Source organism: Cydia pomonella, chromosome 16, assembly GCF_033807575.1.
Source record: "Cydia pomonella isolate Wapato2018A chromosome 16, ilCydPomo1, whole genome shotgun sequence".
Taxonomy (NCBI): domain Eukaryota; kingdom Metazoa; phylum Arthropoda; class Insecta; order Lepidoptera; family Tortricidae; genus Cydia; species Cydia pomonella.
Window position 1 is genome coordinate 1,373,614 of NC_084718.1, and position 26,446 is coordinate 1,400,059.

Consider the following 26,446-nt stretch of genomic DNA (forward strand, 5'->3'; position numbering starts at 1 on the left):
AAAGTAAAATTTGTGCCAATTTTCTTGCGAGATTAAAGGCTTCTACAGACGTTGCAACAAATAACATGCGATTTTAGATAATTGATGGCTTAGGAGCAATGAATTCAATCGATCGATAAAATGGCGCAATGTATTGCAAATCGCATGCGATTATCGCTGACGTTAGGATAGGCCATAAGGAAACTGTCCGATTTCTTTGGTGCGATATCTTGACTTCCAAAATACTTATGACCTCGATTCATTTTTGTCATACCTTCATTTGTAAATAGCGCTTTTGATGGTAGAACTGCAATTACATATTATGAAAATGATGGAGATCATGTTTTCTTTATTTGAATGCATTTAATATTACGTAAACATTTAACTGAAATTATTCATTGTATAACTAAGCGCCGAAAAATATATTAAACGCTCTTAATATGGCGCTAAAAATAAGATCGTGTTATATATTTTTGCACGCTTCTTGCGAGATATTTTTGCAGGTTTTATATTTGTACATTGCGCATCGACTAACTTGTGTGACTTATTTATGTATTTTCATTTTATATTTAATTTATTGACTGTAATTCTTCCTATGAAAATGGTAGCATTTTTATAAAACCACCAACTATGATCCAAAACTAATCTCTCATCTAAATTAATATCTTAGTTGAAGTAGAGTCGGACCAAGATAAGTTTGCAGCGATATTAACAGCCTAGACAGTGCAAGTGTTATTTTAAACGCCATATTAATATTAAAATTATGACGTTTACTTAACACTTGCACAGGCTGGACCATCAAAATCGCTGCCAACATAGCTTGGTCTGACTCTATTTTAGACAAACCTCATAGAAAACTGATCTGTACTTAATTGCGTATTGGACTTGTGGATCATAGTTGTGTAATATGAACTTTATGAAATTATTTTTTCGGCTAGGGCCCTCATCTGTTAAAGATAAGCCTTTGTTTCTTTTATTGAGAGGTGCCTTAGGCAGGTGTCAAAGCGACCATGTCGTTAAAAAGCAACTATCGTGATAGTATTAAGGTTCAAATTTATGTAACAGCTCATTCTGAGATAACATGTTTGGGTAATGTAGGACGATCGGTCGCTCTGTGTGTCATGTGGCCTGTCGCTCCTGTCAGGTAACAGAATAAGCTGTTACATGAATTTGAACCATATAAATAGGACGGTAAAAGTTGCTTTTTAAACAAGTTTGTTCCCGTTCAGTCAGTAGCAGTAGCATTGGTAACCGCTGCATGAATGAAACAAAGGCTTTTGTTAACAAAGTCTAGCCCTAGCCGAAAAAATCATTTCATAAAATTCATATGTACTATAGTATTCGACTATAGGTGGTTGAGTGGTTTTACGGTGCTCGAAAGAGTCACTAGCCAACATCATATTATTAACGAGGTTACTTTGACAACATAAAACATAAGTTAGTGGTAGGTCATAACACGTACTTGGCATTGAGAGGGTTAACTAGTAGTCTAAAGGTTAAGATAACCGGAAGGTTTTGATTGGCAAATTTACTTGGAACAGGCAATAATATTGTAAAGCTAAGAATTATTAACACAATGGATTGCAAAGCAATATAAAATGAGTGGATTGTACGAATAAGTAAGTTGTGAAGTGCTATAAATACCGCTGCATTTCGACAACTTAATTTTTTTATACTGGTGTAGACGCGGCATTATTACTAAAATCACTTGGTGGTTTGTTATCGGATTGTGGTATTCGGATCTCCTCCCTTAATATATCGTACAAGAGTGACGCAAGCTGGGAAGACAATAATAAACCACGAAGTGATGCCCGCCTTTATAGCGTATACAAACCCTTATCATCAACGAGCAGGGCAATACTAATGTTGATGACGAATATGTTAACGATTTTTCACACCAGTGTGGAGGCATCATAATTTTTTCAATCCACGAACTTCAATTGTAGATTGGCCTTATTCGAAATGAAGTTGTTATATTTTGTAGGAAATGTACAGAATGAAATGGCTTTTTCTAAAATGTATGTGTAAATAGTAATAAAGTATATTGATATCCTATCGTGTTTCATTATTTTTCCAAACTACAAAACCGAAAAAACATCGTTAAATGTGCCACATACGCAAACCTACGGGTAACTCTACACAAGAATGTAAAGTTACCCGTGTCACCCGTGTGTGCCAGTATTGAGAATAGTGCCAATCTTGGTACCAAAGACCATAGATTAGTACCTATATATTATTCCAAAGACTAAAGTCTTCTTTTACATGTAGGTATGCTAAGGTGGCTGGTCAATTTTTTTTTTTTTTTTTTTTATACTACGTCGGTGGCAAACATGCATACGGCCCGCCTGATGGTAAGCAGTCTCCGTAGCCTATATACGCCTGTAACTCCAGAGACCTACCAAGTGTAATTTTCAACTCCCCACTTACAATAGGTTTTGTAAAAATAATTGCCCATACATACTCCATACTTCACGCCACATAGTAATAAAATAAGAATAGTTAGTCAACCGTTTTAGTTAGTTGGAGCTATTAGAACAATTTAGTTCGCGAACTAAAGTTGCGACTGTCGCGAACCACTCGCAATACTACAATACTGTGTGCATTCATTCAAGCAAAGGAAAGTAGGTCACTAGTATGCACTGCTAATTTAATAAAATGTGAAGTTATTTGATTTGTATTGTTAGTTCCAATTGTCATCACTCGCATAATAAGTCGACAGTGGTTTCCTATACCTTTTATTAAATTAGAGGCAAAACCTAGCACTAGTCACTTAAAGAAGCTGTAGTCTTTAATTCCTTTTGTATTTGTTATACAATTTATTAAAATTATACTACGTTTTAAAAATTACAAACTCAACTGGTAAAGAATTTGGTGGGAAAAGCGTTTTGACAAATGCTTCAGTTAAGGATTGTCATCATACGTTTTCAAAATCTACAACCGGTAAGTTCGCTCGAGAAACAATTTTCACGATTACAAAAAATAACGAGAGCAAGTTTTATCTATCCAACTGTTTTCACACAAAAAATTAAAAAACTAAAGGTAAAATTATTTGACGTTTAGTATGTTGTTGAAACAGCAGAAACGAAACGCGGCGTTTGTTTTTTTTTAATGGTTCATAGTTTGTATTTTATTTGAATGAAACGTCGTCTTGACAACCAATTTTAGTGAATAAAATGAAATTTTCGATTGTTAAATAATATGAATATGTTAAATTATGGGTGATATTCACAAGATTCCACCGCTCACAGCAGAATCCAAGGTAAGCGTTGCATGCAATCGATATAATTTTGCTCTCGATCGTACCCGTGAAAGCGTATCAAACTATCGCGTAGAAGGTTTATATTCGTCGATACGTTAAAAATAGTTCAGAAAATGCATCGCCGCGGTGCCCTACCTGTTCTAGGCCGACCTACTCTCCGTTATCGAGCCGCGAGTCCCAGAAAGCTGTTATTTTCCAGGTTTCATTCAAGTTTTCACCACCGATGGTCATAAATCAACTCGCCCATTGATTTTATTTTTGATTTATTTTTAGAACGTTCTTCCGGATGTCGTACATTCTCAACAGATTCCCGCGGAAGGGACCGCGGTAACCGATACAGAAGCATCTCAAATAGATACACCACACGATGAAACAGGAACTCCAGTCATTAAAGAAGATGACAGTCAAACGGAGTCTATATCGGAACACATTCCCTCCAAAATGGAGTATTCCATTACTGAGTCGGATAACGCCGGCGCTGCGCAGTCAGGGCTGCTCCAAGTGGGACAGCATGATACAGATCCATCCCGCAATAGCTCGTTGAACATGCCACTTCCCCTCTCCCCCAGTGACAACACTAGTACACGAGACCCCAGCAAAAGCACCTCATGGCATGACCCTAAGTCAACAGACATTTATCACATAAGTGAAGAAAGTCCAGTGAATTTAGCATCTGAATCAGTATCCAAAGACCATGAAACCCTCCAGGCTGAAGCGAAATCTCAACATGAAAAGTCACAAGAATCTCCACGAAGTGACAAATATCTTGACTCGCTTAATGATGAAACATATCCTAAGTCTAATGCGTCAGAAGATGGAAAAGAGGTTGAAAAGCGTAGTCACTCTACTGAGTCACCACCATTATCATTGTCTGTAGGAGAAGATTCACTAAAACAAGCAAGTTCAGGATCAGAAGAGATTATAAAGCTAGATATAAGAGGTCATGGTGCTCCTAAGTATCATCTCTCGGCTGCCAAGATTATCTTTGGGCCTCCTCCGGAAGGTAGTACCTTAGTTGATGAGGAAATTCAGCCCTTACCAGTATTCCAGACCCTTATGTCCCCTTTCCTTGTTGGAGCCGGAGAAATGAAAGTGGAAGAGCTGTTTGGTGAGAAAGAACCTGAGGTGGAAATGGAAAAAGACAGTTTGTCAAGTATTGACAAAATTGAGCAAAGCGACTTGTTAGTAGAGGAGGTTGTCATAGATGATACGAAAGAAAAGTTGCAGGATGAATCTATGCCCAGTATGCCGCAGCCAAAGTCCTTGGCTGACACAATGTCTTTTAGCACAATGACGACAGACTACAAGACGATATGCGAAGAGTTTCAAGCTAAGGTATGGGACCTGCAAGAGCAGTTGGTTGTAATATTCTTACACCTGGGTGTCTTTATATTCTGTGCTTTGCTCCTGCTTAAACAGTTAGCTTGCCATATGTACACTTTTTTATTTGCAAAAAAATCACGCCATGTTGATATAGAACTGTCTTAATAAATGTGTGTGTGTTTACATGTGTCTATGTTGTAGTTAGTTGGGTTAAATAGTGAGGTTTTGGGTTACTCCTAAATGACAGGTTTTGTCATAGGTATTTGTGTTACATCTGTCTTTCCCAAATAAAGAGAAATAGATGTACATGAGCTTTATAAAAAAAAAAATTATAAGCTCAGTATTAACTGAATCAGTTTTGTTAGAATTTATCAAAAAGTGAAAAATGTGAATTCAGTTACTAAAGTAAAAGATATACTTTTTCAGTTATAATAAATTAATTCACATGTATTTTGTATGTAACCAGTGTGACAGCAAGTTTGATTAACTATGTATGTCATATATCTAAACAAAGGCTTGTAACTTTTATTGTAATTAAAATAATTTATGTATAAAAGGTAATATATTACTGTGAATTAATTTTGTAACTACATACCATATAGATATCATATACTTACATGTTTTAGCTAGACCCCTTGTTCATCTATCACATGAAAAACGGTAAAATATAAATTTTATTATATATAATACATATATTTCATTATATTGCACAGCTTTAGATAAGCATGAAGTAGAAGCGTGTTCTTATGAGGTTACAAATGATGTTCACTTTGTATATTGGCACAGTATTTGGAATCTGAAAGTAAAAAAAAGTAAATTTAAAATTACATTAAATGTAAGTATTCGCGTTCACCACCAATTTTTTCTTGATACATATATTGTTTAAATAATTTACGGACACTGTGGAAGATAACATCACAATTATGTGATGTTTCAAAATTCTACGAAAATTTACAGATATGGATGCATGTGTTTTGTGTTTCGCCATAGTGTCAAGAACCAATTTTGATACATTATGTTAGGGCGCGGCCACACTGGCGATTTGCGAGCGAGTTGAAAGCGAGGCGAGCGCGTAACATGTTCGCCGCGATTGCGCTTGAGTTCGCCGCCAGTGCCTAACGATATCGCCGCGAGCGCGCCAAGATATCGCCGCGAGCGCGCAATGACTCGCGGTGCGCACTCGCGGCGAACTCGTTGTGCACTTGCGGCGAACACGTTACGCGCTCGCCTCGCTTTCAACCCCCTCGCAAATCACCAGTATGCTCGCGCCCTTAATCAATTAGGTACATTATAATTATTATAAACCATCATTCAAAAATAACAAAGTTCTGTACAAATAAAAGGTATAATTGGGTTAAAGTTTTGATACTTTCAATAGTTGGTTCATTACTTTCTGTTTTGTGACATAAACGTTTTAAAAGACTAACTAGGATGAAATTGGGGTGATAATAATTTAAAATTGCTAGTGATTTTTGGTCATCAGCAGCAAATGTGTGTCGATGTCGCATGCTTCCGTGTCAATGAACGCTTCTGTCCTTTCAGCTTGTGCATTTGGAGTCAGCTATCACGAAGCGCGACGCACTAATCGGGGAACTCACCGTTACCTTACAGCGCTCGATCCGCGACCGCGATGCACTGGCCCTCGAGAACCAACACCTCTGCCATGAGATGGCTCAGCGGGCTGAAAACTCTGAACATGACACAATTAAACAACAACTATCAGACTATGCTAAATACGAAAGCATGCTTAAAGAAGACACTAAGTATTATTCAGCTTTAATGAGTAGCGACTCTTCAGCTAAGAGTTCAAATGGAGAAAAGGATAATGACCGAGAAGAAATAACGGTCAACTATTCGAAATCCGACTTGAAATCTGACTCAGATGATTTCCAAGGTTTTGAATATAAGCTAAATGAAGTTATAAATAGATTTGATGAGAGTATTGAAGAGAATTTAAGGAATAAGATTAGAGAGAGCTTAATTCAAGTTTTGTGTGATGAAATTGGTCGGATTAGGATAGAATCTGATACTGATGTTAAAGAATTAGAAACGCAGTTACGACAAGATAAGCATGCTTTCAATGTGGAGACAAGGCGTTTGAGGGAACTGCTAGCTTCTGTCAAAGCTGGTAATGCAGATATTGACGAGCTGAGAGAGGAACTTGACCGCAAACATGAGAAGGAGATGGAGAATCTCAGGATGTATTTTGAGAAGAAATGCTCGGACATGGAGAGAAGGTATGTTTGTCTTTTATAACTATGTTGTTGTAATGTGGTACATTCAAAAGATTTAATTTGTTACCATTTCGTACCTTGTCACAGTGACAATAGTATGAGATCTCTAGTAATTTTCATATTGTTTGTCACTGTGACAAAGTACGAAATGGGTCACAAATGAAATCTTTTGAATGTACCTGTACAAAAAACGTAACGTTAAATTATCCACCGCTGTTAAAGTTGAACCTCTGAGAAACACCTTTTAATCATTTTCTCTTCGTAGTTATTTAAATGAATTCCATGTACAAACATCACTGTGAAACACGACTTTTTGCTTTTGAACGCCAAAAACACCTAAAGGCGTCGTAATTAATCGTGCCCACAGCGCCATGGAAAACTATAAGTGTTATGGCGTACGCTGTCACCTTTACACTTTCAAGTAAGTCGTACATTAGCTCGCTTGCGCCAGTGACCTTGGCGTGTAAGTGATGTTATTGTTTATGACGTAAAGCTTTCAAAGGGTTAAAAATTACAATAGATAACAGGTATCTCAAAGTCTTGCATGCCAACGGAGCTTCAAAGTCGTAAGTAGTATAGCCAAAGAAATATACGCATAGATTCTATAGTTACTCAATAAAGTAGCCAAATTAAATAAAACCTATCTTTTTACCTACCCAATAGCTCCCTCATGCAATTCTATGCTCATTATAATATTATCTGCTTAGTTACCAACGCCAATAGAGACATATTGATTTAATATAACGCTTATCTACAACTTGGTCATAAAATATGTCTCTCCCTATCCTCCCAGTTGAAAGAAATTTGTCTTTATCACGAAGGTGCAAAGTTTAAAATCGCGTGTAATATTATACTTCAAGGGCAGATTATTTTAAACCAAGGTTTAGCCTCAGTTAGGAGTTAGGTTTAGTAACAACTAAGACCTATATGTGTTATTTTCTTGCTTGGAATTTATGATAAATGTTGAATGTTTCTTTTTTTGCTGCCAAGGCCAAAGTTGGAAAGAAGGTGAGGAATTCTATCGATTATTACTCATTATTATTTAAATTAGTATACTGCTGACTTAAATAGTAGAACTGTGCCTTTGTATGGTTTTAAAATGTAACTTAATTAGCTATTTGTATGCGCTAAGCGTGGATCGTGACACGAAATGACGTGTAACCGATAAAACGACATATTTGGAATGGAAAAAGAACAAAATGTGAGATCGTTTTTGCATCAAAATTAAGGCTGTTCACTATCAAAATACAGTACTTGTCTACTTGGAGCTTCAGTTTCATCAGTTTTTTAATGTAGGTATTATCACTAAAGAAACAAAGTCTTCCGCTGCGTCTGTCTATGTGTAAGTATGTATGTTCGCGATAAACTCAAAAACGACTGAACGGATTTTTATGCGGTTTTCACCAATTTCACCAATCAATAGAGTGATTCTTAAGGAAAGTTTAGGTGTATAAATTGTTTCTTTAACCCGTGCAATGTCGGGGCGGGTCTTCTAAAAATGATAGGGAGTAAATTTTTGGTCTGATGATATTCTATGACTTGGCCGTCTACCTGAGTACAAACCAAAATTACCAAGATAAAATGCATTTTTATTTGCCTTTCTATTCTTAGAAATAAATATATAAATACATAAATATTATAGGGACATTCTTACGCAAATTGACTAAGTCCCACAGTAAGCTCAAGAAGGCTTGTGTTGTGGGTAGGTACTCAGACAGATATATATGATATACAAATACTTAAATACATAGAAAACATTCATGACTCAGGAACAAATATCGTTACACAAATACTTGCCCTTACGGGGATTCGAACCCTCCTGGGCGTCCATCGGCTTCATAGGCAGGATCACTATCCACTAGCCCCGACCGGTCGTCAAAATAAAAATATAATAGTAGTGTTTGTAAGCAACACGGTGGCAGAATGATCCACCCAGACTTCTGCTCTTCTCACACGGGGCAACCCAAAGACCCTTTAACCACCAAAGACGTCAACGGACGTGCTATCTACCTTGTTGCATTCCGGCAACCGGGGTCATCATTCTCACACGATAAGCGGGGGATTGAAAGGGTTTAAACATATCTCATTCAAGGTCACGGTCAGCGGTTGCTTCGTGTGAGAAAGGCATAGTTGATGAGCTGGTGAGTATAGGATGTCAATCGATGATTCGTCGATTAATAATTCGCTAACCGTGTACATACAGCTACTCCGAAGAAGTGTACCGCGGGCGCGCCTGCGCGTCGCCGCAGTCCGCGTCGTCCCTCGAAGCGCCCAACGAGGCGGGCGACTGCCTGCGCCGCAGGACGAGGAGCGCGGACCTGCCGTCGCTTACCAACGAGGTATTGGGTGAATCTACTTAATCTTGGGTTTTGCAAGAATTGCTCTTAATCATTATTACTTAAATTTTTGTAAGTTTTAACATGATCAAAATGACACGAGATCCTTAATATATATGCCAAATCCGGCACAAATAAAAATACGTCATTTTTTTTTTATTGGGTGACACGGTGTTCGAAACTTTATTTTCACACAAAAGTGTGGGACAGCAGAAAAAAATACTAAGGGCCTGTTTCATTGTCCAAATTTTGACGACCTGTCTGGCCTAGTGGGTAGTGACCCTGCCAATGAAGCCGATGGTCCCGGGTTCAAATCCTGGTAAGGGCAATTATTTGTGTGATGAGCATGGATATTTGTTCCTGAGTCATGGATGTTTTCTATGTATTTAAGTATTTATAAATATTTATATATTATATATATCGTTGTCTAAGTACCCTCAACACAAGCCTTATTGAGCTTACTGTGGTACTTAGTCAATTTGTGTAATAATGTCCTATAATATTTATTTATTTAAGTAAAGTCCTGAATAAGCTACTTGCCACTTATCTGACGAATAAAATCATTGTCGGCGTTTCACAATATTCAAATAAGCTAAACTGGTAGATCGAGTGCTAAGTTTTGCAGGAATTTTTATCTGGCAGTTAATTTACTTGTTAATTAGCTATCCATTACTTTACCTGGACATTGTGAAACAATGTGCAAAATATTATAGCTACAGTTTTGACAGCTGAAGTAGGTACATGGCAGTAGTGTCGATAGGAACTCAAGTCTTCTGAATCTAAATTGATGAACACGACTCGTTTTTACGAGACTCAGAGCTTAAAAAACTTCTGAGCCTTTTTAAGTCCCGAGTTGAGTCCTTTATTGAGTCTTTTTTAAGCGGAAATCAAAAGGACTCGAGTCTCCGAATAAGTAAGTAAGTAAATATTCTTTATTGCACCATAAAGAAAACAAATTTAAAAACAGATTTACAATGTAAAGAAAGGTAGCAACAGGCGGTCTTATCGCTGTAAGCGATCTCTTCCAGACAACCTTAGGGTAGCAGGATATAAAGAACAGTAAGTTTTTAGAACAGGTAGTGCACGAATTAATCAGAGGAATAGGAAAATTACACATACATCAAGCAGACAGTACATACAGTACATTTACAATTTAAATAAACATATAAATATAACAATACATACCTATATTAAAATAAATAAATATTAGATACCTATCTAAATATACATACATACATAATATAACACAGCGGCACAATAAGAAAGAGACAACTAATGATTCTTCAGTAGGGTTTTAAAGCTTTGAAGAGTTTTCGCACACCTAATATCTAAGGGCAGGCTGTTCCACAGCCGAACAGCTCGAAAAGTGAAAGAGTCAGTATAATATTTTGTAGAGGATGGAGGGGGAACAAGTAGATATTTCCGTGAAGGCCTGACGGAGGGGAGATTGGTAAACCGCTCTTTAAGATATGGGGGAGGAGAGGGGAATAAAGACTCAGTCAACAATTTTATAGGTTTTACCTAAACTACAGTAAAGGAAATAGGCGTTATTCTATCATTTATGTTATGTACATCCATGAATTTTACATAAAGACATTTCGAAGTTATTTGTAAAAAAAAAAAGTTCTCCGAAAAGGACTCAAGTCTCTACAAACGACTCGGGACTCTAATAAGTCGAAAAGGACTCGAGTTTCGTCTTAATTATAAGAGTCTGCAAAACTGAGTCGAGTCTTAAAGCAGAGGGCTCAAAGGGCTCTAGTCTTAACCAATACTACATGGCCAGTGTACAGCGTTTTGAGTGTTCTGAGGAAAGCTTTCTGAATTTTCTATGGCTCTGATTTGAGTTCGATATGTATGTACCTCCACTAAAACATCTTCGTTATAGCAAGAACGCATGTGAAATTAACCACGCAACATTTCTAAATCAACTATGACTTGTTTCCAGATGCCGCCACTAGAGTTCGCAGTGAAGCAGGCGAACAGACGAGCAGACATACAGCAGCTAGAAGATCTGAAGGCAGAGCACGCGGCGCTCGTGAAAGAGATGCAAGAGCAGCACCAATTGACAGTTACCACTTTACAGGAACAGGTAAATGCACCATCTATACTCTGTATCTATATCTTTAGATATTTAAATAAAAGTAAACAAACAATTTGTACATTTTCGGGTATTTATAACATTTATTGGTTAACCGACCAAATAAACCGCCTGGATCTGTCACTGAACGACTTTAACCAACCTTATTTGATCATGTAATATTTGCATCTACCCTCAACTGGCTTAAGGAGCCATTTGAGGGTAGATTTTGTTTACTTTTATTCAAATACCTAAAGATATGGAGTATAGAATCTAATCCAGATTTTTTCAATCTTTTGTGACGTTACCCTCTTGGCATGAAAAAGTGTTTTCTCCAATATGCTCGGCAATGTTCAACTTATTGTAGCAAAAATAGTACGGGAAGATCTTCGGTATGGTCAAATTGAAATTAAAAATTTTCAAACCATTATTGTCGTGTTTTAGCGGATGGGAAAGTTATTACTGTATTGTTTTTTACTTTTTTAAAACATGTATCCACTAAGAAAAACGCATACAGCCAATTAACATAGCTGCGGGCCGCGTCTACACGACCCGGTCAGCATCATTTCAATCTATAGGATAGAGTCGTGTAAGACTGACTAAAATCAAGGTCTATATAACTTTTATATATTTTTTTGAGGATCTCATGCGTGCAAATACAGCTTATATTGCACAATTAGATTGAATGAACGATTATTGAATGGTACTGAATGGCAGAATAGTTGTGCCTTTAACTTTTAAAAAATAATTAAAGAGGGAAATTGTTTTTGATGTGAAGGTTCGATTTGAGTGCTGGTTCATGTTTAAATTATGATTATTTTACCTAATTTCCTCGCATGTTTGGAGAAAAGCACTATATATGCCTCGGCAGGAACAGCAATTCGTGGATTAGTTTTCTTTGTCGGACTCCGCTGTGCGTCGTCTGACAAAATCGAAACTCATCCACAAATTGCTCTTTCCCGGCCTCTGCAATAATGTACTATTCCCAATCCTATTGGCATTAAACATAATCTAACCTGAAAATAGGTTTTCATTTAAAATCTACCAGTGTTACCAAGTAAACAAACAACTCAATCACCCATGGTTCAACACTTCTCGATTTTGGTCGGGACACATCTAAAACGACGACAGATCTGGCCTAGTGGGTAGTGACCCTGCCTATGAAGCTTATGGTCCTGGGTTCGAATCCCGGTAAGGCATGACGGGATACATTTTTGTCTTTTTCTTTCGGTGTGATTACTTATAAATGGTTCATCAAGACCTGTATTTAAAATACCTATTACCCCACACTATTGGGTTGAAGCAAAAAAATATAATTCATCCCCTTTTCGTGTATGGGAGCTACTATAGAAAAAAAAATAGTTTTTATTGTACGAGGTACGACTTTGTCGTCGTAACTGATGGATATTCCAAATTGCAGCTTTCTAGCACTAACGATCACGGAGCAAAGCCGCGGACGGACAGACGGACAGGGCGAAACCATAGTACTAACTACGGAACCATAACAAAAATTATACGAAATACGTAACTTGGAGGCACTTTTTTATCGGTCTTTCAAACTTTTTTACAATCAACAGGCTGACGTATCAGCAGTAAAAATTAGTTATAAAAATTGCTAATTTTAATTTATTTTATACAGATAAACCAATTAAAAGCGCACGTGCAAACCGCCGAGAACACAGAATCTAACGTCTCACTCTACCAACAAGATATCGACTTGGAGCTAGAAAAGGTAGGCAATACAATAACAACATTTGGGTATACCCAACTGGTTCTGTAAAAACAGATTTATATGGTTTTTTTTTCTAGTAGCTTATAATAACCATACTTAAATGTGTTTTATTGAAGTAAGTCGGGTTATACCAAGTTATTTTGGTGTTGTAAATAATATATTAAAATGAGTGTGATAACATTCCTCATAATGAATAAAGAAGAACGATGCAAATATACTTTTGTATAGAAAATTAATACAATATTTCTATTTTAATTTACTTCAATTAGACCGCGAGCCAGGAACAGATTTCCATGACTAATCGCCTCCCGGGCGAAAACTCGTCTAGTGGTTACCGTCTCTGTATGATGAACCCTCGTTGACGTCAGCTGCCGCTCCGTTGGTGGGTTTAAAATGACAGACACCGGAACACGCAAAAAAAAATTAGTTATCGCTTCCCGTTTGATACTTTGTCAGATGATAGTTCAGATGCTATTGTTGCTTTAAATAAATTAATAGTTTTAAAAAAACTAAAAAAATACGCTTTCCCTTTAAAAAAAATAAGCGGTACGTTTGGGCAATATGCATTTCGCGGCCAAGCTGTTCTTTTTTCTCAGGATATATTTGAGATAACTGAAAATTTTCTAAGTCGATATATAATTTTGTTACGTGACCTTTCTCACAAGTGCAAACACGACTATGATACGATATTCCACCATGGAATGCCAGTGCCTATCTTCCGGCTTCATCATCAGATCTTGAAACCTAATCGTGGTCAAAGTTCATTACAAGACTTTTCTAACAAATCCAAACACAGCTATGATACGATGTTCCAGTTCATATCTTCCGGCTCCATCATCAGATCAGTTCGACAGTACCATATTATTGTATTGTCATCAGAACTACATACAGCTGCCAATTTTCATGACGCTACGATCCTTGGAAGATGGTTAAATTAGTTACCTTAGATTACATTACATGGTTACATACAGGTCGACCTAATAAAAGACTGTAAAAAAATCGTCAGCCGGTTGTATCGCGGTGGTAAGAACGTCAGCTGGTCGCATGAACATGTAAAAAATGTGCGCTTTACCTTTTTATGGTAGTAATAACAAAATCATGAAACTTTGCATGTGGCATTCCATCAGGCGTTTCAAATAAACGGTTTACGCAATTTACACATTACGCATACTTTGCGGACATAAAGTGGTAAGGCGCGCATTTTTTTTATTGTTCATGTGAATAGCTGACGGTCTTTCCACCGCGATACAACCGGCTGACGGGTTTTTAATTTAAAACAGCATCTAAACTATCATATGACAAAGTATCAGCCGGGAAGCGATGACTGACGATATATGCTCCTGGCCCGCGGTCTAAATGTTCAAATATTTTTAATACACAAAGGCATATGAAAGGCACAACATGGCCTTAACACATTCACTGCCGGGAATCCACCTCGTGGGCGCTCGTGAACTTTGTTCAGATGCCGGACAAAAAACGGCGCACTACCCCAAAAACCGGTGGTCTATAGCTGCGTACAAAACAACCCGCCCAGCGGGTTGCCCGGCATCTGAACAAAGTTCACGAGCGCCCACCAGGTGGGTTCCCGGTTTCTGGAGTAGTGCGCCGTTTTTTGTCTGGCAGTGAATGTGTTAAAATAATGATTTACCCAGTATTTTATTACTCTCTTATTTTCGATATTGTATTGCATGATGGGTGGAACATTTGGTGAATTGAAGATTGGTTTCTAAATTTCAACGTCATCAATGGGTGTTTGTCATACGTCGTGAACTCATGAGGGTATGGCAATTCATACATTTTCTATCCCAATCTTACTTTACCTTTAATAATTTTCCATGTTTAATTGTTCGAAACATGAAAAATTATTTCGATCGACGTGAGATCAGAATATTTGCAACAGTGCTACTTTTACAGATTTAACTAAAATTAGATACTGTATATATATCTTATTGGACACGTTTACTGACTGTTGTTTTATGTGGCATTCTTAGGCAAAATGTACCATTTTTTGTAGCTTGTCAATATTTATATTCATTTTTATTAATAATGCACACATATATTATATGTAAAAATTACTATCAGTGAAACAATAATTAACGGATTTTGATTAAAACCAACATCTAAATAAAATTATTCACAATAGCCCTTCTTCTTCTTCAACCTAGCGTTTTCCCGGCCTAGCGCCAGGGTCCGCTCTCCTACTTAATCTTCTCCACTTTGCCCGATCTTCGGCATCCTCAGATGTGAGATTGCTCTCCACCATGTCCGCTCTCACGACCTCCAGCCAGCGCTTCTTAGGCCTACCGCGGCCGCGTGATCTAGGGCCTTGGACAGTGAGGTTGAGGCATCTATTTCCGACGTAGTCTACTGGTCTGCGGCTTATATGGCCATACCATCGGAGGCGACTTTCCTGCAGCTTATCCGCTACGTCACGAATTCCAAGGCTGCCACGAATGTGTTCGTTACGTATGCGATCTAATCGCGTAACGCCACACATCCATCGCAACATCTTCATTTCGGTGACGTGAAGCTGCTGGACATGTCTTCCGAGGACAGGCCAGGTCTCGCTACCATATAGTAGGACTGGTCGGATGATGCTCTTGTACACAAGGCCCTTTAGCTTCACCGGTATCCTAGGGTCGCAGATGACACCGGTTACTTCTCGCCATTTTGCCCAAGCAGCACTTATTCGGGCTTATTCACAATAGCCCTATTGGCATAAAAACATATCAAATTGCTCAAATCATTCCTAATGAGAACATAAAAATATTGTACAGACGCCATTACGCAGTATATATGAGCCACCAAGGTGCTCAAAACATGAGCTCTAACGCCCTAGCTAAAGCAGAGACGCTTTCCAGATAGATTTTCGTCCATACACGCCTGCTGCTATCTCTATTGCTCGCGTTAATAATATTGCTGGCGACGACCGGTTTGGCCTAGTGGGTAGTGACCCTGCCTACGAAGCTGATGGTCCCGGGTTCAAATCCTGGTAAGGGCATTTGTTTGTGTGATGAGCATGGATATTTGTTCCTGAGTCATGGGTGTTTTCTATGTATTTAAGTATTTGTAAATATAGATATTATATATATCGTTGTCTAAGTACCCTCAACACAAGCCTTATTGAGCTTACTGTGGGACTTAGTCAATTTGTGACAGCAATGTAATTATGTGATAGCAGCAGGCACGTCAATGTACAAACATCTATCTGAAAAGCGTCTTTGCTTTAGGCGTGTTCCTATATTTAACTTTTTTACTTTAATATTATGATGGCAACATTTTGCTTAAAAACGTCACAATTAGGGGTCATCCATTAATTACATCACACGTAGGACACGTGTGACATGTTGTGACAAGGGGGAGGGGGAGTCACAAGCTTTGTGACGTCACTAACTTCACCTGTAACCGAACATTAGTCCGATTTTTTTGTATTTTCTGAACACAGTTAAATAATAAGTTTTTTACTATGACAAATCATTTTTATTCGTGGAATTTTTATTCCAAATCGGTTTTTTTGTCAAAAAAAACTAATATTGTTTTTATTAAAATAATAATAATTCCGAATTTGCTGATTACGTTGAAAACAAAGTTGCCAAATATATGACGTCACACTAGGTGGAGGGGGTCGGCAAAATGTGACCAGGTGCGACAAGGGGTCTAAAATCAAGAAATTCGTGTGATGTAATTTATGGATGATCCCTTATATTAAAACAATGTAATAATGTGCACATTATACACTTGTTATAACTAAGAATAACTTACACAAAACGTAGCATCAAGCAAAGCACTGATCTTATAATGTTTCTTAAACTTTCATGTCAACTACACACCTATGAGGTATCCGATTGGTTCCCAAAATTTTGCTTCAGTTAATAACTTTGCTAGCTTGCTTTATACTAATCATTTATATCTATACATTTGAAATCGTGTTTAGTACCTTTTCTGATGTTTTATTGTCTAGCAACACTAGAAACGAAGAAAATGTAGAGTACTTAAACCGTTTGTTGCGAATAAAAAAATCTGATACATATACAATACAATACGATACAAATCCTCTTTATTGCATAACCTCTGAAAATAATGTACATGGAAACACATAAAAAACATGAAGATAGAGGTAAACACCAGGCGGCCTTATCGCTACAGAGCGATCTCTTCCAGACAACCTTTAGGTAGTGGAGAACTGAAACTTAAATTAACTAATTAGGAGGTGCAAAAAAACTAAATAGCAAACTAAAATACCCTTAAAATTTAAGTCTACAACAGTAAGACAATACATATACATACACACTACTTACATAATTATATACCTACATATATACAATACTATATAATTCTTGCCAAAAGTGATAACCAGTAACGCGGACAGAAACACTAAGGAAGGGACAGATAATAGTCTTTAAGATATACATAAAAGTTAACGCAAAACTAGACATAAAATAACAAAAAAACTATAATTTCTTTTAAAAATTATTTATTTTCAGTCTAATTATTCATTAGTCCGTTATTTAAAGCAGACGACACACTTTGAAATACGAAAAAAGTGCGTACAAATTTCAAAAGATGGCGCGCTTAACTTAACAACGCGGCATCTTTTATATAAGAAGTCGAAGTGAAAAAATCTACAATTTCTTTGAAAAATGTAAAAGTATTCAATTTCCGTCCAATTCTTCGTCAGTTCTTTATTTAAAACAGACAAACTTTGAAATACGGGTAAAATGCATAAAATTTTCAAGAGGGCGCGCTTAACAAAACAACGCGGCGAAGTTCCCTTAAAGGAATAAGTTTGCCTTTTATTGTATTTGCGTTTGCAAAACCTATGTTAAAATTAAAACCCGACTTGGTACTAAACTTTACACTCAAAATTTTGGGAACGGACTCAACCCTACGGTCCACACAACAAGGTTGTAAATACAATATCTGTCTTTTGCATGGATTGCACTAACCGTGTGCTACTAACGGTCGTAAAGGACGCCGAGTTCGAGAAGCGGCTCGAGGAGGCCAAGCAGGAAGTTATACAGCATCTACAGGAGCAAATACAGGTATGTATATAAAAATACTGAGTCTAGCTGTGAATTTTAAGGTCCACAGGCCCGCATCGCTCACATCGGTCGACTCGCTTCACTTTATGCTCTAGATCATAAATAAGCAATTTTATGCCACTTACACGCGACGTTATCGATTTTAGTCCCAAAAATGTCAAATTGATAGATTTAGTCGATGAAATGGTACACCTCTTGTTAATTATTAGAAATAACAAGCACTGGTTTCTATTAGCACGTCAAGTTATCTTTCATTTTAATTTTTTTTTTTTAAACAGACTCACTTAATTAGTAATGTTTTTTTTTCTGATGGACGTTTAGGTAAACGCGCGTAAAGCACTGATTTTAAAGCTCTTATTTGTAAAATTCGTAAAGTTTGGACTGCTAAAAATGGTAATTTAGTATTACACATATTCTATACTTTAATAAACTACATTTTTGTTATTACAACTTTGAAGTAGTGTAAATGAAAGTTACGAAATCAATTTTCTCCAGAAATTACTTCAAAACAAGTGACAATTTCTTAGAAAATCTACTTAATTTCAACGTAATTATACTTAAACAATCTACAACATTTGCTTAAACTGCTCTTATACATCATTTTGTACAATTTACCACCATATTTTTTTTATGAATTTTTAAAAACTGTCCCGAGAAACATATTACCGGGGACGCACGCTTGTGACCCCATTATTAAAAGGCAAGATGAGAAGACGTGCTAATAGAAACCAATACTTGTTATTTAGATATTACGTAACAAAAGGTGTACAATTTCAACGACTAAATCTATCAATTTTACATTTTTGCTCTAAAATCGTTACCGGGTTCTTAAACGTCAATTTTACGAGCGTGAGAAGTGAAAATAGATTTTAGTATTCTTTGTATACTAAGTCACGGGATTTGGGGGTTGGCCCCATAGTAAAAGTTGTTCAATATGACCTACATATCCACCCCTCAGCGTACGGTCAAACATAATAATTGGGTACTTGAGAAATGTTGAATATTATAACAAAATTTTGCTAAATGGATAGAAAATGAGCCAACCATTATAAAAGTTTTTTTTTTTAATACTACGTCGGTGGCAAACAAGCATACGGCCCGCCTGATGGTAAGCAGTATCCGTAGCCTATGTACGCCTGCAACTCCAGAGGAGTTACATGCGCGTTGCCGACCCTAACCCCCTCCCACCCCTCGTTGAGCTCTGGCAACCTTACTCACCGGCAGGAACACAACACAATGAATATCTAGTGATATTTGGCTGCGGTTTTCTGTAAGGTGGAGGTACTTCCCCGGTTGGGCTCTGCTCTAGATCTGGAATGACATCCGCTGTGCTGTGCCCTACCACACAAAGCGAGATGACATTCACAATGCCCATACCTCTCTTGTGGACGTAGCTTAAGGACGTACCCGGGTCCAAGTGGAATTTAAAAAATGATATTGAGATTATAAAAAAATACAAGGCTCCAAAAATTATTTTTTGTTTTTCAAAAACAGAAAAGAAAACGGTACAATTCGATTCGTTACATTTTATTGAAAAATAAATTGTATGATATTTCCGGGTCAAAATGGCAATTTCCTTGATCTTCCATACATTCAGGACACACTTTTGTAATGTGACGTCACATCACATTATCATTTTGTTAGAGGCGTTTCAATCGTCGAGTGCCGGCGTCAGACTTTAACTCTCATTTCTGACCTTTGTGTTGTTTAAATGCCATGAGTCCTATATAGACATTTGATCCTCAGGAAAATCAAGATATATATATATATATATATATATATTTGTTAATATGTGTCATCTGTTCACCAGTACCGTTAGCGTGGAAATGGTTAACCAAATTAATAACCATCGATTATACTTCCGTTAAAAACATATATAATGTAAATATTTATTCCACCTGACCCAATACAAGCAATCAATAACTTATAAATACACCATAAAACTGCTATAAACTATAAACGCGTTTACACGAATAACCCATCTACTAAAATGAAGGGATCTTCACAAGTCGTTTGAAAATGCACCTTTTTACATATACTTTAGGTTTAAACTTGTTTAGCGTTAAATTTTATATTGCTGGATAATTTCGTTATTAGTTTAAGACCAACATCAAAATGGACTATTGAAATAAGCACCTTATGTTTATGCGGTTAGAGATTATTTTCTAAACTGGAGTGATTGGAGCTTTAGCCGTTTTAACTGTGTTAGTGCTTTCGCGGCGTAAATATTAATGATTTATGAGTTTGAAGCGCAAAAGTGGAGATTTTGCATTATTTGGACGCCAAAAATATATTAACAATTTTGCACCTTAATCCATTGTAATAAGGCGAGAAATGTTTACATGTTTTTGACGTGGTTTGTACAGTGAATCAGTTTATTGGGTTAACAGTGATGACGAGCGTATTTCATTGATTATTTCAGTGGTGTCTGCTAAGTTTATTATATTTTGTTATTCGGTCTGCGATATTTTTAACCGCAATCCAACGCAATGCTTGTATCTTGAATTTTTTTTTCTTTCAGTATTAGTATTGCGGCTTTCTCTGTTGCATTCAGAATGAACCCTACTTATGTCTTCGGCTACCTTAATCCCAGGCTCAAATTTTACGAAACAAATTCTAATTGTTATAAAACTCTAATTTTACCCTATCTGACCATACAATCTAGTAGGGCTAAGATGGACGTCTCTTTACCATTTGTCACCATGCCTGTCACGTTCTAACAAGTATAAGTGCGAAAGTGACGGCCATAGTGACAGGTGATAAAAATGGAACCATGCTGCCACCGCAGGTGGTAAATTAGGTCTTGTTGGTTGCGGCTGACGGACTCCTCACGATATTTTAACTACATCGAAAAGCTCTTGAAAGTTTTCGCGCGAAATGCCAAAACTACATAAAAATATCAAATATTTTACCTAGTTCAGACTCCAGTCTCTCACAAAGGATCACAACCTCATCTCGAATTTAAATGTTGTTATCATACTGTGAAATTGTTACAAATCCTTTGTGAGCTGATAAATAAACATTTTTATTATTATTATTTGTCTGTCTTACCATATCTCGGGACCATGGGGTCCCGGACCTTTGGGAGGCATACGTGGGGCCGAAGCCAACAGCGCAGAGGCCCTTTAAGACAAATTAATCTACAAGCAAGGGATACACGTCGCGGATACCATCTCCGAGCGCACAATATGATACATCCGGAGATGGCCCCGCCAGGTGCAAAGACTATTGCAGTGCAGCACTTTTGTGCTGCGATGGGATCTAAGGTCATAAGGCTATTGATTTGAAAGTTGGATGGACTGGATAATAGGCTATGGGAGGAGACTAGCGGACACCTGCCGTGACAATCAGTCTCGGAATTGTGTAAGACAGGCGGTGACTCGCCAACTCATTGAGTGGGCCCCACAACGGCCGCACGCACAGTGCGACAATAGGGCAACACTTTGGAGCGGCTGTGAGGTTGTCGAGAGGTGAGTCTGCGGAAGCCAGATCCCGGTAATCCGTTCAGCAGGCCGCCGGCGTTATGACATTTTACACTTCCAACCTGGAGCATAGGTCCCGCTCTTGCGACTCCACTCTGGCCGGCCGGTGAAGGCAAGCGCAGAGGCGAGGGCCAAATAAAAGGGCCCTCTGGAATAGGGGTCCGCGGTGTCGCCACTCACCGTCAGCTCGCCACAAGCTGCCCCCGCGGGTCCTAATAAAAGGGCCCTCTGGAATAGGGGTCCGCGGTGTCGCCACTCACCGTCAGCTCGCCACAAGCTGCCCCCGCGGGTTTATTATTATTATATCTCCTTGGATTTCACGGGCCTATAAATCCCGGTCTTTTGATAGGCTTGCATGGGGATATAGATCCAACACGTAGAGGCCTCTTGGAGAGCTTTAATGTCATGTAGAACGCCTGCTGGAACCCGTTCACGGGCGCAACAATAGACACCAATGAACCGGTCGCAACAGGCATTGGGACTATTGTAGTAAAGTGAACAGTATAACGGTCTATGGATTGAAGTTTGGGAGGACAATGAGACTGGGTTATTGCAAAGACGTCCGGACACCTGCCATAACAATGTTTTCACTAGTTATCGAGGCAGGCGGTGACTCGCCGCCCACTAGATGGGCCCCTGAAAATGCCGTCCTGAAGACGACCAGGAGCAACACCGGTGTGAGCGGCTCAGGGGTGTCGAGAGGTGTACGCCGCTTTCTACCCAGTGGCTGATAACAGCCACTGTGCCAACTCGCGTCTTATGCAAGTTTTCACTTCCACCCCTGGAGCATTTAGCTCTAACGACTCCTCTCTGGACGGCCAATGAAGGCAAGCCAGAGCTGAGAGTCCTGCGGGTCCCCTTGGGGTCCACTCCGACCGACGAAGACACGCCGGAGACGGAGACCCTGACCGACTCTCGGGAGTACTCGGGTCCGTGGGGTCGTTACTCCCCAACAGCTCGCCACTAGCTGCCCTGCGGTTTTATTATTATTATTATTATTTCGCGTGTTCAAAAGCCGATCTGCAGAACGAAACTCGCACACAAACTAATGCACGTGTTACAAGCGAATGACAGCCCACAAGTTCGCAAATAGACGCTCTGTGAAGGTCGAAGGCCGATCTTCGCGTAGAAGGTTCATGCGAGGTCAAAATAAGGCCGAGATCATACAATTTGACTTCAGCGCGCCCTAGATTTTGTACTACGGAGGCGTCCCAGATACAGCCTTTTTTATGATGTAGGACGGAAATCAGCAGACGAATCGCCTGATGGTAAGCAATTACCGTTGCCCATACGACAACTAAAGACTATATGTCTCTCTATCGCACTAATATACGCAAACGAAACACTATTTGTTTCTCTAACGCACTAATATACGCAAACGATTGGCATCTTGGCTAGGCACCCTGGGTGCTTAGCCAACACAATTCAAGCTATATAATTCATGCTGTGACTTTCTGCAAACTTAGCCATAAGCGCATGTTCTTTATTTATACCTGCAGTCAACTATTTCATTTTCCATTGGTGTGAAAGAGATAGATGTAAGAGCAAGGGTTATAGTACACTCTGTACACTACTACTGTGCATATAACATAAAATAAAGAGTGCCCATATGATATAATACTAAAATTAATGTTGCTTGAAATTATATTGAAAACTATCAAGATTATCACATTCACTGCCAGGAACCCACCTGGTGGGCGCTCGTGAACTTTGTTCAGATGCCGGACAACCCGCTGGGCGGGTTGTTTTGTACGCAGCTATAGACCACCGGTTTCTGGGGTAGTGCGCCGTTTCTTGTCTGGCAGTGAATGTGTTATTATTGTCTAACGACCCGCAACACTAGAGTAGCAACTTCGCTGTCGGCGTTTAAGATGGGAGTAAGTACTCTCTTTTCTTGAGGTTTGAAGGTCGTATTGGTCTGGAAATACCGCAGGCGAGTTCACTGAAGAGCATTTGCAAGTATAACACCGACCAGCAGAACAGAACTCGCACAAAAATTAATGTACATGTTAAAAACGAACTGACAGGCCGCAAGCTCGCAAATAGACGCTCTGTGAAGGCCGAAGGCCGAACGCGTATAGTCGTTAGATTTGTAGCTGGCCGTCGAGGGGCTTATCCATCGTCCATTGTTAACTAAAACTGCGCGTGCCACTACCTGCAAAAACAAAGGGCCCGGTCATTTTAACCGGTTATTTAATTACAACTCCTATGGTAATTGAAATAAGATTCAAAATGAACAAAAGGAAAAATAATTTGCAAGTCCTTGTGTGGTCCCTATACGGTTACTGAGTGCCGGCGAGTCGAACGCTACCCAACCAGTCTAAAATGTGTCCTCGATATGCGTAACAAAGGCGCGTTATCGGAGAGCACACCTACACTGGTTTTTTGAGCGTTAGACTAGCCCGCGCTCAGGTGCCTATTAGAATTATACGACCCTTTTTTTGCAGGTAGTGGCACGCGCCGTTTTAGTTAACAATAGACAATGGATAAGCCGTTGAGGGCCAGCTACAAATCTAACGACTATTGAAGGCCCATGCGAGGTCAGAGGCCGAGATCTGACAGACTGACACTGATTTCAGCGCGGTTAAGAAGATTCACATACAGTTCGCATTAAATAGAAAGTGCGGCCAAATATATTCGAACACATTCTTATTTCTATAGTAACAAAGGTGTGTTATGGTATATTTGGCGACTTTGGCCATTTTACTTTGACCACTTTGGCATCTCAGATACAGCCTAGCTGGGTACGTAACCAAGACGACAATCGATTATTGTCAAACGCATATTACTCGTAGAAATGTATTAGGATGAGAGCTCACCAGTAGGTAGGGCTCACCTACGGAGCACAGGTCTTTGACAAAAGTTCAAAACACCAAACTTAAGGTTTGTCAGCGAGCTATGGAACGTAGTATTCTGAGCGTGAAGTTAACCGATCGCATTAAAAATATAATACTACGCTCCAAAACTGGAATAACTGATGTAGTTAAGCTGCCGCTAAGCTCACATAGGACTGGACAGGACACGTCTGCCGTATGCCGGATGACCTGTGGGCCAAAACAGCCACCTGTTGGGTCCCACAAGTTGTAAGGCGTCACGGTAGACCTCGCCGGAGACGGAGGGACGAACTTGACGCCTGTGACAGAGACTGGTGGGAGACTTCCGAGGATAGAGGAGAGAATAGAGGGAGGCCTTTGCCTAGCAGTGGGACAATATGGGCTCATAATAATAATAAATAGGATGAGAAATGTGACTAAAAGTCACATTATTAAAGTCTCATCGAGCCAGTAGTTTTTATATGGAAAGCTTTTTGAGGCCGCTTTTCCCTCAGAAATGTGCCCGGATACGTGGCGAGGGATTTGTTTGTTCAGAACCAATAGAATCACTTAGTTTTCCTTTCCTCAGCTCTACTGGACAATATTGGTTGTTAAACTGATTATTGGTTATTAAAAACACACTCTCACATCTTCCAACGCGGGGGAGCAAAGTGGCTAGTTTCCGCGTACCCTTCCTTGGCCGGCGGCCAGCGAGGAAAGTGCACCATTAATACCACGGCAAATAGAACAAGGCTTAGTCCCCCACACACTGCCAAATTGACCGGTCTACTCTTCTTTTAAACTTTGTTATTCCATTCACGACTTTATAATCAATTAGTTACAGTTTAAATTAGAATGAACCGGCAATTGTTGTTAGTGCGTTTCGATTTTGAAGAATACGAGTTTTTGTATATTCATTGAAGACTTTATAGTAGTGTGTTACGGTTGAAATCGGAATGCGGTTGTTTTTTAATGTAGTACGTTTCGGGTTTAAAGACGTTTTTTTAATTGAAATTGACGATGGAAATAAGGATTTTAAAATCAAGTGGGTTTAATATTTTTGTGTGACTTTTTAGTGATTTTTACTTATGTTTATAAAAATGAGGATTAGTACTTTATAGTATTTCGAGAGTTTTAGTGTTTGTGTAGTGTTCAAATTAACAGTTAAAATTTTGAAGTTTTGAATAAACGAAGTGTTGTAAGCCTAGTGAACTGTAGTGGACATAGTATGTGGAGTAATGCCTGATCGTAACCATCTATTCTTCTACAAGCGAAGAGTAAGTACATTTTGTCTGGAACAAAATATTAGAAATTCAACAATGAATTGAATTTATTTTGTTCAAATACTAAATGTAAATTGTAATTATAATGTACATTCCATTGTATATTGGGGCTCCAGAGTATTTAAGCACGTTGTGAAAAGTTTTATTTACATTATTTTGTCAATGTCAATATTGACATGTATCGACATGGTTTCCAAGAGATAAGATGTTTGATATGTCTTTACTGATGCGTATTTGTAGTGTTCCCTCTTTTTTTATAATGGCTCCTCTACACGATGGCCCCTCGCTGGGCCAGCGAGATGGCTATGCGATGGTTATGGCTCCTCTACATGATGGCCCAGCGCTGTACCAGCGAGATGGCCATGCGATGATTATGGCTCATTTACATGATGGCCCAACGCTGAACCAGTGAGATGGCCATGCGATGATTATCGCTCTTTACATGATGGCCCAGCGCTGAACCAGCGAAATGGCCATGGGATGGTTGAGAGCACGCACTATGGAATGAGCCACGTGTAGATGCGTACGCACCATCGCTCCTTTGATTTGCGGACTAAAAACCGACACCGTGGCCATCTCATCGCCATCCCGCCGCGTCATAAGCCATCCAACACCACTACCCTCTCTACACGCTGACCCATCTTAGTGGGCCAGTATGATGGCCCATCGTGTACAGGAGCCACAACGTCCAACACACACTAGAACACTCGTAGCCGAGCGGTATAGTTTGCAGTCTAGCTCCTTAGCCGGAAGTCGTGGTTCGGACCCCGGCTGGTACAGTCAGCGTCAAATACTTTGTAGCAGTCAAAGTTGCCAAATAGTTCGGTACACCATACTAAATATATGGTGTACCGAACTATTTGGCTACTTTGGTTGCTACAAAGTA

At 38.9% G+C, this 26,446-nt stretch overlaps 1 protein-coding gene across 1 annotated transcript in view; it reads left to right on the forward strand.

Annotated features, from left to right (window-relative positions):
• Positions 1-3,097: 3,097 nt before the first annotated feature.
• Positions 3,098-26,446, forward strand: part of LOC133526605 (centromere protein F-like) — a 144,751-nt gene continuing 121,402 nt past the window's right edge. Inside the window, exons 1-8 of the mRNA XM_061863296.1 lie at positions 3,098-3,238; positions 3,512-4,573; positions 6,104-6,798; positions 7,786-7,803; positions 8,999-9,134; positions 11,077-11,220; positions 12,848-12,940; positions 17,911-17,982. Coding sequence (XP_061719280.1) covers positions 3,194-3,238; positions 3,512-4,573; positions 6,104-6,798; positions 7,786-7,803; positions 8,999-9,134; positions 11,077-11,220; positions 12,848-12,940; positions 17,911-17,982 — 2,265 coding nt within the window. The 5' untranslated portion in view covers positions 3,098-3,193. The remainder of the gene's footprint in view (positions 3,239-3,511; positions 4,574-6,103; positions 6,799-7,785; positions 7,804-8,998; positions 9,135-11,076; positions 11,221-12,847; positions 12,941-17,910; positions 17,983-26,446) is intronic.